At 34.4% G+C, this 13163-nt stretch overlaps 1 protein-coding gene and 2 pseudogenes across 1 annotated transcript; all 3 read left to right on the top strand.

Annotated features, from left to right (window-relative positions):
* Positions 1-3124: 3124 nt before the first annotated feature.
* On the top strand, positions 3125-5716 carry LOC120192241 (annotated as a pseudogene).
* Positions 5717-7378: 1662 nt separating this feature from the next.
* Positions 7379-9079, top strand: LOC120192200 (uncharacterized protein At2g34160-like). Its single transcript, XM_039195023.1, has 5 exons — positions 7379-7638; positions 7863-7911; positions 8384-8446; positions 8548-8612; positions 8832-9079. Exons 1-5 carry the CDS (start codon positions 7519-7521, stop codon positions 9003-9005), a joined length of 471 nt encoding a protein of 156 aa, XP_039050954.1. The 5' UTR covers positions 7379-7518; the 3' UTR covers positions 9006-9079.
* Positions 9080-9895: 816 nt separating this feature from the next.
* On the top strand, positions 9896-11007 carry LOC120192235 (annotated as a pseudogene).
* Positions 11008-13163: the final 2156 nt, after the last annotated feature.

Genomic DNA, 13163 nt, shown 5'->3' with positions numbered 1-13163 from the left:
TAGAAGGGAATGTTGGATGTTGATACGTATCATGTGCTTTGAATTTCAATTAGGAAAGGTTACATATCGGTGGTTCAAGTGTTACCTAGGTGTTTTGGCTTTGTTGATGAAATTTGATGTTTAAAAGCTAACCTATTTGCATGACACCTGCATCTATGAACTCTTATGTGTTTTAGCATTGTTGCGTAAGCACTTTTTGGTGCTCTGGGTACATTCCACTTTGAGTAATTATATAGCAATTCTTTATGGATACAGGTTCATTTTCTTTCTTTAAATTAATGAAGAGACCGGTCCAAAAGTTGGTGAGCACAAATTTACTAGACTTTGTCAGCATTTGATGACAGAATTCCAAAATTGAGTTGAACCATGTAACTCTCGATCCCCTTGGCCTCTCCAGGGAGAATATTAGTCAATCTTAAAGTTGAAAGTGGTTGTGTAAATGATAAGGGATCGGTGTTAGTGTCTTTTAATCCTTTTTATGTTGTACTTAACTTGGAATTTTTTGGGATTTGCAGCCTTGAAGCCTGATAAGTGGCTAGAATTTAAGTTGCAAGATACCGCAAGAGTTAGTCATAACACTCACTTGTTCAGGTATGTATCTTTTAATCAATTGGTTTTTTTGTTGGATTGAATTAATCAATAATTGTGACGTGGCCATTTGTATGAACCTTTTTTATGAACAAATGTAGATAAATTTACTTTTTACCCTCCATTTGCAATTAAATATCTTTTGGATCTCTCTCATTGAATTTGTATCAGATGGGGAAAAAAACTATTGTATCTTGGATTCTAGACTATAAATTGGGGGGGGATAATCCTTGCTGATTAAGAACATATATATATATATAACTAACACTAAAAATGAACTTGTTCATCCAAATTTAATTTCAGTATCATAACTTAAACTTCTGCATTGTCAAATGCTTCATCAAGCAGTCCGAGAACATGTACCTTTGTTATTAACTTTCTTAAAAAAATGGCAGGTTTTCATTTGATCCCAATGAAAAGTTGGTTTTGGATGTTGCTTCATGCATCCTCACAAGGTATGTTACCTTATGTTTTTAGTGAGAGATTTTGAAATTTGCTTTGATGAAGACGTATTAGATGAGATTTAGAAGTAGTCTGCCTCTACATTCATTATTCCAATGCATTATTGTTGCTGCAGGGCTCCATTGGGACAAGAGGCTGAAGGAAAAACCAAATATGTCATAAGACCGTAAGCCTACTTTTTGAGCTCATTTGGCCATCAACCTGAATTGGTGATTTGTTAGTAATTTAAAGTTTTTAGGTGATTTTACTTGTATTCCATGGTGTAATTGCATTTCTCACGTGATTCAATTTCCTTTTGTTATTGTGGCAAATATCCGTTGCCTATGAGGGGAAAGTTATAAATAAAATCTTGAATTTGACTTGTTTCATGAAGATTGAAAGAGAAGAAAGTTTCCAATAAGTAACATTTATAATCGTCTATAGGAATGCTATATATATATGTGTGTGTGTGTGGAGAAACTCCTCAACAATGTGAAAAACCCCACAAAAGGCGTTCAACCATGTTTTGTCCCCCAAACAAGGAAAGTATAATCTTTCAACATCTCATCTCTCAGCTAATATATATAAATATATATGAACATGAAAATTAATCTTGGTTGAATAAATTGTACCATATTACTCGATCATATTTATGATGGATATAAAAGTTGTTAAATTTAAGTAAATCAAATGGGATTTCTAACCATAAGTTCTAATCAAAATCACCCAAATTTCTGATTGTGTTTTCAGACATGAAAACCTTAAAGTCCACAATGTGAAGCAAATATCAATAACAGGGGAAGCAATACAAGTAAGAAAATGAATATTCAACAATGGTAAGGCGTAATATATAGGACAGAGACTTTTCCCTTTCATTAAGGATCTCTGTATTTTTATCCAATGCATTGCTTCTTTTATTTGGTAATGTGAATGACACCTTCCTTCTTGTCTTATGGAACACTTACCTTCAATTTTGCAGCAATTTCCCCCATTCATGCAAGAAGGAAGGTTCGTTGCATGGCGGATTTCTAAATATTCAATTTTCTGAACGTACAAGATTATAATTTATGTGTAATTGTTTAATAATAAAGATGTTATTATATAAATGCTTCTCACGTATTATTTATAGTTATTGATGACTATCATAATCCAATCACATTGATCTTATATTATCTCACTGAGAAGATTATAGGTACTTTCGGTTTCAAAGTTTCGTCTTGATTAATTCAGACTGATCCGTGCCACACACCTGACTTTAAAAGGTGAGTATTCCTGTAGAATTTTTTACATACACAATGACTTGAACTTAAAATATTATTTAAACAATATCAAATTATTTGTCACTTGACATTGCTTAAACAATATTAAATTATTTATTACTTAAATCAGCCTATACGTGGCATCTCACATTTTGATCAATGATAAGAATATTTTCAGACAAGATTGGAAAATGACCAAATGCTCCTTTGAGGAGTAGGAACGAGGTGACTTGAGTTGTGGAATATGTGAGACCCACTGTTTTTAATTTTGTCTTTGAATCTTTGTCGAATTCTCTGAAAATCTTTGTCCCGAAACTAGGAAAGGGCTTTGTTGATTCTTCAACAACAGGCAAAGGCTGTGATTTGCTATTTAAAGTTTCTTCATTTCTTCTCCCATCAAAACAAACCACCAAAGTATAATCATTTAAGGCCTCATCTTTCTCTCCACCTTTTAATGTTTTAGGTTTGCTTTTTTTCTTCTTCTTTTGGTCTTTTCTTTTATACCTCTATCTCTCACTTGTTGAATAAACTCTTTTGCCTGGTAGGTTGTGCCGTTGAGGGTGGATGGGCCCTGAACTCCACTGATGACATTTTAATGGGACTCTTTCTCCTCTTTCAGTGCTCTCTTTGCCCCCATTTCTTGTTTTTCTTTTCTCCTTTGAGTTCTTGTTGCTAAAAAAGACTAGATTATGGGGTTTTTGTTTTCTCCCTTTTGAGCTTTTGTATATGGGTTTTTTTATTTCACACATGGGTTTTGGGTTTATCTGATAAAAATGTTGGATCTGACTGTGGTTTTTGAGCTTTGACTTCGCTTCGGACTGCAAATTTCCACCTTTTGTTTTTGGTACATCAGAGGATGTCCCCTGTTTTTCTATTGATCTCTGGAAAAAAATGTTAGAAGTGAAATGATGACGAAGGTGGAATCTTTTACTTGTAGTTATGTTTGTTGGGTCGAATAACGATGATTCAGAGATAGGGATTTTGGGTGAATTTGGTGTTTTGCTAGTTGTTGAACCAGGAAAGCATGGACAGAATGATTCAACCTCCATTGGTGAGTTAATTAGCCCACCCTTTTCTGCTTTGGATTCAGCCATATTACATGTTTGAAGAAATGCTATTTAAATGGTATATGATTATGATTTATGACCCTTTAACATCAAACTAGTATATGGGAAAACGTGGAAAAAATTGAACATACCCTGTCGAAAATATACTTGTATCGGTGTCTTCTAACTTATCAAACTACATGGACCTCACATTCTCAGAGGCTTGCAACTTAGCTTTCTCTAGACTATTGTGATTGATTGCGTACCATGCTTTTGTTATCTTATTGAAGGCATGTTGTTTGACTATGGTAGCTTGTGTGTGGATGAAGTGATGAGCATAATGACATTGGAAATACATACAATACATGTTTGTGGAATATGCATCCTTTGTTGCTTTGTCCAATTCCTAGCTTGAGGATGGTAAGTTCTTTAAAATGTGAAACCAAAGAGTTGAGGCATTTTCCGTGCTCGAATAACTGCAATAGATGCCTTAAGGATCCAGTGAAGTTAGCTTAGAAAGTGCACTACTATCCTTAAAGTCGAAATCTATATTCTTTCAACATATTATTTTGTGTTTAGGAGCATTCTATCGAATTCTGTTGCTCTTTTTTTGGGTTCAAGCTTGGGTGCTTGACTGTCTTATATTAGCGGTGTGGATCTTGATGGAAGAGGTTCTGATACGTCCTACTTCAATTCAAGGCCCGTGTTCCTCGAGTATTGGTGGAATGGTCATACCACTTGAAAAAAACAACAGAGTTCAACATCTACTTAAGATGGTAATTGTTTCTTGTATGTTGGCATCTGGGTTTACCCAAAAAAGATGTTATAAATCGAGTGTCAAATATTAATAACCAGATTACGTAGGCTAGAACTGTTTTCTGTTATCATGAATAAAAGGTATCATTGTACGTCTGTGGGCTGTGGCTTAGTATTCATGGCTTTCTCGATACTGTCACTACTCACTAGCCTAGTATATTTTACGGCTTCATGTTACTGTGGTAAGAAAGTATATAGGGGGAAAATGAGAAAATAAAATCCTCATCAATTGTGAATGTTTGTTGGCAGGTTGATACAACGGCTTGTTTATGTAGAGTAGATGCTGGGCTCAAAACTGTTGCTGGAGCAAAAAGATATGTACCTGGTACAAAGTTGTGTCTCCAACCTGATATTAAACCATCCATTCATCTGACAAGGAGCAAGCCGACACGTGGTGATAGGAGTCGTAACCAATCTCCTCTGCTCCCTGGACTCCCCGATGATCTTGCTATTGCTTGCATAATACGTGTCCCGCGAGTTGAGCACAGAAAGCTCCGCCTGGTCTGCAAAAAATGGTATAGACTTTTGTCCGGTAACTTTTTTTATTCTCTCCGAAAGAGCATTGGAATTGCAGAAGAATGTATATATGTTATTAAAAGAGATCGAGACAGAAAGATTTCTTGGCATGCCTTTGATCCTGTATACCAGCTCTGGCAACCACTCCCTCCTGTCCCCAAGGAATATTCTGAAGCCCTTGGCTTTGGATGTGCTGTCCTCAGTGGTTGTCACCTTTATCTGTTGGTGGTAAGGATCCCTTAAAGGGATCTATGCGACGAGTAATATATTACAGTGTCAGGACAAACAAATGGCACCGTGCCCCAGATATGCTTCGTCGAAGACATTTCTTTGGTTCGTGTGTTATAAACAATTGCTTGTATGTTGCTGGTGGAGAGAATGAAGGGGTGCATCGGTCATTGAGGTCTGCTGAAGTATATGATCCCAACAAGAATAGGTGGTCTTATATTTCAGATATGAGCACGGCAATGGTGCCCTTCATTGGGGTTGTATATGAGGGGAAGTGGTTCTTGAAGGGGCTTGGATCTCACCAACAGGTGATGAGTGAGGTCTACCAACCCGAAACCAATAGCTGGTGCCCTGTCTATAACGGAATGATTGCAGGCTGGCGTAACCCATGTACTTCTTTAAACAGTCGTCTTTATACTTTGGAGTGCAAGGATGGTTGTAAGCTAAGGGTTTACGACGAAGTGACTGATTCTTGGAGTAAGCATATCGACAGTAGGATACATTTGGGGAATTCTCAAGCTCTGGAAGCAGCAGCTCTCGTTCCACTTAGCGGGAAACTCTGCATCATTCGGAATAATATGAGCGTATCTTTGGTTGATGTTACGAAATCTGAGGATATGAGGGGAGCTACTGCTGAACATTTATGGGAAACTATAGCAGGGAAGGGTCAGTTCAAGAACTTATTTACAAACCTTTGGTCTAGCCTCGCCAGCCGGAACCGGCTAAAAAGCCACATTGTTCACTGCCAGGTTCTTCAAGCTTGATGACTGTAAATTTGTTTCCGATATAGGGTTGGGTTGAAGATATATTTTAAATGTACTTTTTCCTGCCAAGGCATAATTAGCTTTCGTATATGTTCTTCAACGAAAAGCATTCGTATATACGTCCGCATCTCGATTAAATAGATTGTATTTGCTTCATTTCTTTCACTGCGTATACAACAAAACAATACAACACTACGACCGGAAGGGACCTTCCATTGGCAACTTGGAACCAAGACACTACCAGATTAGACATCTGGTCCTATGTGTTCATCATAACAAATAAGGTTAATAACAAGGTTGATGTGATGATGTGTTTTTGGACTATTGTTTGTAAATAGGAAGCGGTAAATTTATTGAAATTATTTAGAATTATGACTACATTAAAATAATGTATAAGTATTTGAGAATTAAATATAATATCATACCAATTAAAAATAATCACATAAGCATTTTCGTTATCTTTTTAACCGTAGTGATCAAAATATAATAAACACATAACGTTATTGACTGGAATCAAAATTTTTATTAGTTAATTGATCAAATCAGAAATACAATAATAGTTTTGTGACTAAACAAATAGTTTATCCAAACTATAAATGGTAGATAATAAAGGGATTAAATATATATTTGGCACTTGAGTTAGGCATCTTCTTTCAAACTGCTACTTAAAGAATTTTTATTCTCATATTGATACCCAAACTTTAATTTGTTTTTGACACTTTTATTAAGTTTTTACAATTTTTTTTATCATCGTCATTGATATTATACAAAACTATAACCACACCATCTAAAGTTAACATCGATAATAAAAATATTAAAGTTAATTAAAGTTTGGGTATCAACTTGACTATAAAAATTATTGTTAGTACCTAAACTATCAGTTTTGGTTCATTTTAGTACCTAAATTTTTAATTTTCAAAATCATATCTAATGTTTAATTTTTGTTTCATTTTAGTACCCGCCATTAAAAACTTGACACATTTAGTACCTAAACTATCAATTTTGGTCTGTTTTAGTACCTAAACTTTCATTTTTTTTCAAAACTTAATGTTAAATTTTTAACGGAGGTACTAAAATGAAACAAAAACTAAACATTAGTTATGATTTTGAAAAAAAACTGAAAGTTTAGGTACTAAAATAGATCAAAATTGATAAGTTAGGTACTAAACTTGTAGTTTACCCAAATTATTATATATAGATTTTTGAAAAGGTATCTAGTATAATATCAACCTGTAAAAAACTTTTTTTAATACTAATTTAATTAAAAAAATATTTAGTTCAAGTACCAAACATGTATTTAAGCCATAAAGACCATGACGGGTTCTAAAATTAAATAGGACAATTCATCTTTAATTAGCATTTATACGAACCCAAGAAACAGATAAAAACCTAATAAAGAAGAAAAAACAACTGGTAGAAACTGACTTAAATAAAATTATCATTAAATTGTTATAGAGTAATTATTAAATTTTATAATTTTTTATAAAATATGGTCGGATTTTATTAATTTATTATAAAATTATCATTAAATTTATAAATGTTTTACAACTATTATAATTTCGTGTGATTATTTTATAATGATTTAATAAATTTAATGACCAAAAACAATCATTTAATCATAGTCTAGTGACTCCTGGGGTAGTTTACCCTATTGCCTTTCTTTATGGTTAAAAGTCAGTTCCCAACTTCCCATGGAAGTGAAGACCCTAGCCAGTGAGTAGTAGGCACCACCTACAGAATCCACCAACTTTAAAACTCAGCTGAGAAAAGTCACTACTCTCCATATTTCATCCAGTTTTTCAGAGTCAAAGCAGAGATTTTGAGAGTTAGGGTTGGGGTTTTAATTGCAGAAGTCTCAAAATGGAAGAAATCACTCAAGGTGTCAACAACATGAATTTGACCGCCGATTCCAACAAGAAGAACCGGGTTCAAGTCTCCAATACCAAAAAGCCCTTGTTTTTCTACGTCAATCTAGCCAAGGTTTCTCCTCTTCAGTTTTCTAATTATTTCTGTATTTTTTTTACCTTTTTCTGAATTTTGTATCATTTACTGTCTAAATAAGAGGCTGTATTCGAACAGAACCGGTATATTCTTGGTGGGTTTAAGCTTATTTTTTTTCCTTTTGCAACTAAAGATTAATTATCTGTGTTCTTGCATTAAATTACATGGATAGTTGATATCTCTTTTCTTCTTTTTATTGGTAGATGTATATTCAACATCACAATGAAGTGGAGCTATCTGCCCTTGGCATGGGTACTTTTACTCTTTCAGTTCTATATTTCCTACTTTTAATATCCTTTTACTGCACCAGGAACAGATAGGGGAGTTAAGTAATGGTTTTTACTTGCTCTAGTTGTTTGATCTTTAGATTATTGTACTGCACAAGATTTGATTTGGAGCTGCGTGGTTCAGCATTTTACCTACAAATTATAATTATAATTTATAATTGCCCTGAAGGCAATGGTTCTACATATCTTAAATATTCTGGTCACTCTTCGCCTTCGGCTCGGGGCTTACTGGCATTTTTTTTTCAAACCTTTTTATGTGGGGATGTTGTGCAGTGAAGATGCTCTGAAGCATTTATCAACTCTGTTTCTCATGTGCAAAGTGTTTATAACTTTTCTTTTTCCTGTCATCTATTTCTTCATCTAAATATTCATCTATGAAACTTAACATCAGCTTTTGCAGTAACTCATTATTCTTTTTTGTCTTTTCGTATATGCAGCTATTGCAACTGTTGTTACAATTGCTGAAATCCTGAAAAACAATGGTTTGGCTGTCGAGAAGAGTAAGATAGCCTCCACTTTTTCTGAATACATTTTTAAGAAATGTGTAAATATAGGCGTCAAGTTTGGATAATCACGACAATGAACCTATTCATCTATGCAGAGATCACAACCTCAACGGTTGACATGAAGGAGGACTGGAGAGGACGGCCTGTCCAAAAAGCAAAGGTGAGTCAATTTAATAGCCCCCTCCCCCCCCCCCCAACAAAAATGCCTTTATACATTCGTTCTCTCCAAATTAAGTTCAAATCTGAAGTGCTATGGAAAAACTCAGTAATAGATTTTCGTGCGCTAAACTTTCCGTTATTGTTGGTTATTTAACCCTAATGTCATGGTGCAGTTTTTAGCTTTGGGTGTCGATTGATTTGCTTCTATGATCTTTCTCAGATCGAGATATTGTTGGGGAAGACGGAGAACTTTGATGAATTAATGGCAGCTTCTGCTGAAGAAAGGGATGTTGTGGATGGGGAGTGCAGGGTTGAAGTTGTTTGTTATTTGCTGGTGGTCTGTTCTTATAGCCACTGCATGGTTAAGGCGAATTTGGTTTCTTATACATGTTAGGTGTTGAGTTTTATTGGTTGTGGTAGGATGATCATTACTTTTTTATAATGTTTCTTTTCAATATTCAATTTGGTAACTCATTCTTTTGGCTTCTATTTCCGAGGTTGGTATTGTGACATGTCAACTGTGAATCACAAACTAGGGATGGTAACTTGATCTAAATTCCACGGATTTTAAATGATTTAATAGGTTAGATTTTAAAAAGACGGGGTTAGACTTGAAAAAAATATTTGGCCCGGAATAATAGTATAATTACTTTTCTATATAGTTAGGGATAATTATTATAATGACTTGTTTTTTAATATTTTTTCAGTTAGGTTTTTATTTTGTTGAATAAAAAAATTATATTTACGTAGGATTTGGGTTGAATGAATGTTGTTATCCTAAAATTTAGGTCAGATTTTGAGTTTGATGGAACCTCTCCAAGCTTAGATTTGAATTGAACTGAATGGGTATGTTTCTCGAGTTGGTTTGAGTTGATTAAAAATCCTATTTAATTAGTTACCATTCCTAACACAAACCCTACCTTAAATTATAATAATAATAATAATAATAATAATATAAATAATATTGACATATAAAATGCAATTTTAATTGAAAAATATAATTTTTAAATATTTAAATAAAATTATTTATAAAATTGCATTTGAATATATAAACTATAGGTATTAAAATTACATACAAGTATTATCATTATAAATCTAAAATAAATTATAAATAAAAATACTATTAACGGCAGTCGAAATACCCGTTTTGCCCTTTCGACCCCTAGTTCTTTAAAGACTAGGCCCCAGTAGTTCACTTCTAGTCAACCATTGACTCTTTTTTGTTTGTATATAGAGAGATGCATACCCATAACCATACATACATACATACATACACTACCCATACATACGAAACTTCAGCCATGGATGGAAACAAAGATGATGCTTTGAAGTGCTTGAACATCGGGAAAGAAGCGTTAGACACTGGAAATCGAGCCCGTGCACTCAAATTCTTCACTAAAGCGCGTCGCCTCGACCCAACACTTTCCGTCGACGATCTCTTATCAGCAGCAGCCGAAATAGAATCCGTCGATCGGAAGGCACCGGAGTCTTCCGGGTCTTGTCGACCTTGGTCGTCCGATCAACCCTCCATTCGCCAAAGAAATCAATCAACTCGGTCAGCCGCCTCTTCTCCTTCTTCTTCGCCGACAGCTGCCTATACCGAAGAACAAATCAAAATCTTGAAACAAATCAAGGGAAAGAAGGATTATTATGAGATTTTGGGGTTAGAGAAAACGTGTTCTGCCGAAGATGTTCGGAAAGCTTACCGAAAACTGTCTTTGAAAGTCCATCCTGATAAGAACAAAGCTCCCGGCGCCGAGGAAGCCTTTAAGGCGGTGTCGAAAGCGTTTCAGTTCCTAAGCAATGAAGAAAGCAGGAAAAAATACGATCTCATTGGATCAGATGAATCTGTTCATCAAAGGAAAGCTTCAGCATATGGAGGGGGCAATGGATGTAATCCCTTTTACCGTACCGAATTCCATGCGTATGAGATATTTAGGAATTTCTTCGGTGGAATGCCTCCTTCAACTACCCAGTTTCCAAGTTCCAATTATGGAACTCGAAGGGGGAATCACGGCTCTAATGGATCCAATGTTGTGATGCTGATTCAATTGTTACCCTTTCTGTTAATTCTAATATTGAAGTCTTTGCCTTCTTCAAAGCCTGTTTTTTTCACTGTCTAGGTCGTATCCTTATAAGCACAAGTTCAGTGCCGAGAAGGGGTTGAATTTTTATGTCAGGTCGTCGGCATTCGAGCAGGATTATCCGGTTAACAGTCCCGAGCGTTTAAAGATGGAGGAGAATGTGGAGAGCGATTATTATTCTGTTTTGGCGCAGACTTGTAGGGTAGAGCTGCAGCGACAGCAGTGGGGGTTTATGGGGGAGACACCGCATTGTGATTTGCTGCACAAATTTCAGCCGCCAGCTTAATGCCATCCATTGACATCTTTTCCATATTCCTGCGTATTTCTCTTAAGCTATAGTTTTTTTTTAGTTCCAACTTGTTACTTTGTTTAGAATATGTATAAGTGAATTACTTAACAAGTGCTAGAATGTTTATATATAAAAAACATTAATTTCTTAATTCGAACTTCTATACCTTTATCAGTTCGAATTTTCTTTTCAATAATTTGTAGTAATTATAAGGTAAACTAGATAGTATCTATTGAAAAAAATAGTCAATTAACAATACATGCACAATCTACAAACATAATTGTTCGAACTCGAAACTTCTAAAAAATAATACTCCATATATAATTGAGGTTGTTCAATGAATTCTTTTATCAACTCGATTCTATCTTCGTTTCTCGAACACAATTTTGATTATATCAACTTTATGCTAAAGCAATTGTATTTTATAAGATTATCTCTTTTAATTAAAAATAATGGATAAAATACACAAATGGTCTCATGACTACATGATGCTATTTTATTGAGGCTTATAACAATTACAAGTTACAAAATGGTCCATTGACTATAGAGTGTTATTTTATTGAGTCATTTGACTATTAAAAGTTACAAAATGGTCGTCCGACTATTCTTATATTTCAAAATCATATTTTAATGATAACTACTAGCACTATCATTACTTTCAAGCATTGGTTTGACAACAGAATATTTCAGGCACTGACTCAAAGACATAATGTAAACATAAAGCATATCCATAAAATACAACTCAAATGTTTATGAGATTTGATTTTATTTTATCTCAATTAACATGTTAACGTTCAACTCAGACAACCAATTAATATTTGAATATTTACACTAGTAAAGTTATTGCCGAGTGTGGTTTATGTATTTACACTAGTCAAAGTTATTGCTAAGTGCGGTATATGTATTTACGATCGATGCGCTTGTGGTTGTTGTATATGATGTTCTTTGCTACAACTTTACTGTGTTAAATCATTCATATCACTGTTGTAATATTTAGCTGTGTTTAGTGTTCGACTAATCATCTTTGGGAGTTTCTGTAGTTTTATTGCTTCAAATCAATGATGTCCTCACTAGGTATGAATTCGGTCAGGGACATTATAAAATTTCATGCTAAGGGTGTGATTATAAAATTTTAGAAGGTGCCAAATAAGATCATTAATAGAAAATACAAATAAAATACCTAAACTATGCTGGAATTTAAAATTTCCCGTCCATCCCTGAATTCGGGGCATATGATTCTACTGTACTTTTACTTGAGCTCGGAAATATTCCGGTTATACATCTTGATTACTCAATGTAAAGTTCATAATGGAATCAAAATCATAGCTACAACACCTTGATTCACTCCCTAGATTTTGATCACAATAGCAATGTTGTTCTGCAGAATGTCCCCTACGTAGTTGTTCCTTCAAAGCAAGCTCTTGGACGAGCACGCGGGGTCACAAGACCTGTAATATCGTGTTCTGTCACAACAAATGAAGGAAGCCAATTGAAATCCCAAATACAACAACTCAAGGTACTTTGCCTTCTAGTACAACATGTTACCGTACAAAATTAACAATGTTTTGCACCTGTTGAGGCTGAATCTACTCCTGCATCTTATGTTGTCTTCATTTGTGGAATGCAGGATGCTATTGAGAAACTCCTTATCTAGAATCTTGTGAAGTCTCGTTTTCGGTGTGATGGGCCTCTTGGATCGTGGTGGTCCTTTAGAGGCTTTGACTGATGAAGTTGTGCCTCATGAATCTTACCTTAAATCTTTGTTGCGCCTTTATGTTTTATTATGAGATGAGGAAAAGGACAATCTTACCTGGGGGAGCTTAGTATGAATGGTGCTATTACTTAATGTAACATGTTTCAACAGTTTAAACTTTAAAAGTTAGTATTTATTTTGTCTGTTTCATCTTTAAAAATCAAAATAATTATATTTGTAAAGTTTATTGATGAGGGCTTTATATTTGAATTTTATATAATCTCAATCAGTTTTATAATTTGCAAATATTTATATATACATATGTTTTTTATTAGACACTTGTAGGGATAGTTACGGATTGGGTTTCTTATTAACTTGATTCTAACCGTAATAGTATACCCTTTCGTCCGATACTTGGCATCAACTCAATCTGACTTGATTTTTTGAGAAAAAATTTGTTTTTAACTTGAAATAAATAAAATGTTC

The sequence above is a fragment of the Hibiscus syriacus genome, unplaced genomic scaffold, assembly GCF_006381635.1.
Source record: "Hibiscus syriacus cultivar Baekdansim isolate YM2019G1 unplaced genomic scaffold, ASM638163v2 tig00116973_pilon, whole genome shotgun sequence".
NCBI lineage: Eukaryota > Viridiplantae > Streptophyta > Magnoliopsida > Malvales > Malvaceae > Hibiscus > Hibiscus syriacus.
This window is presented reverse-complemented; position numbering and strand designations above follow the sequence as displayed.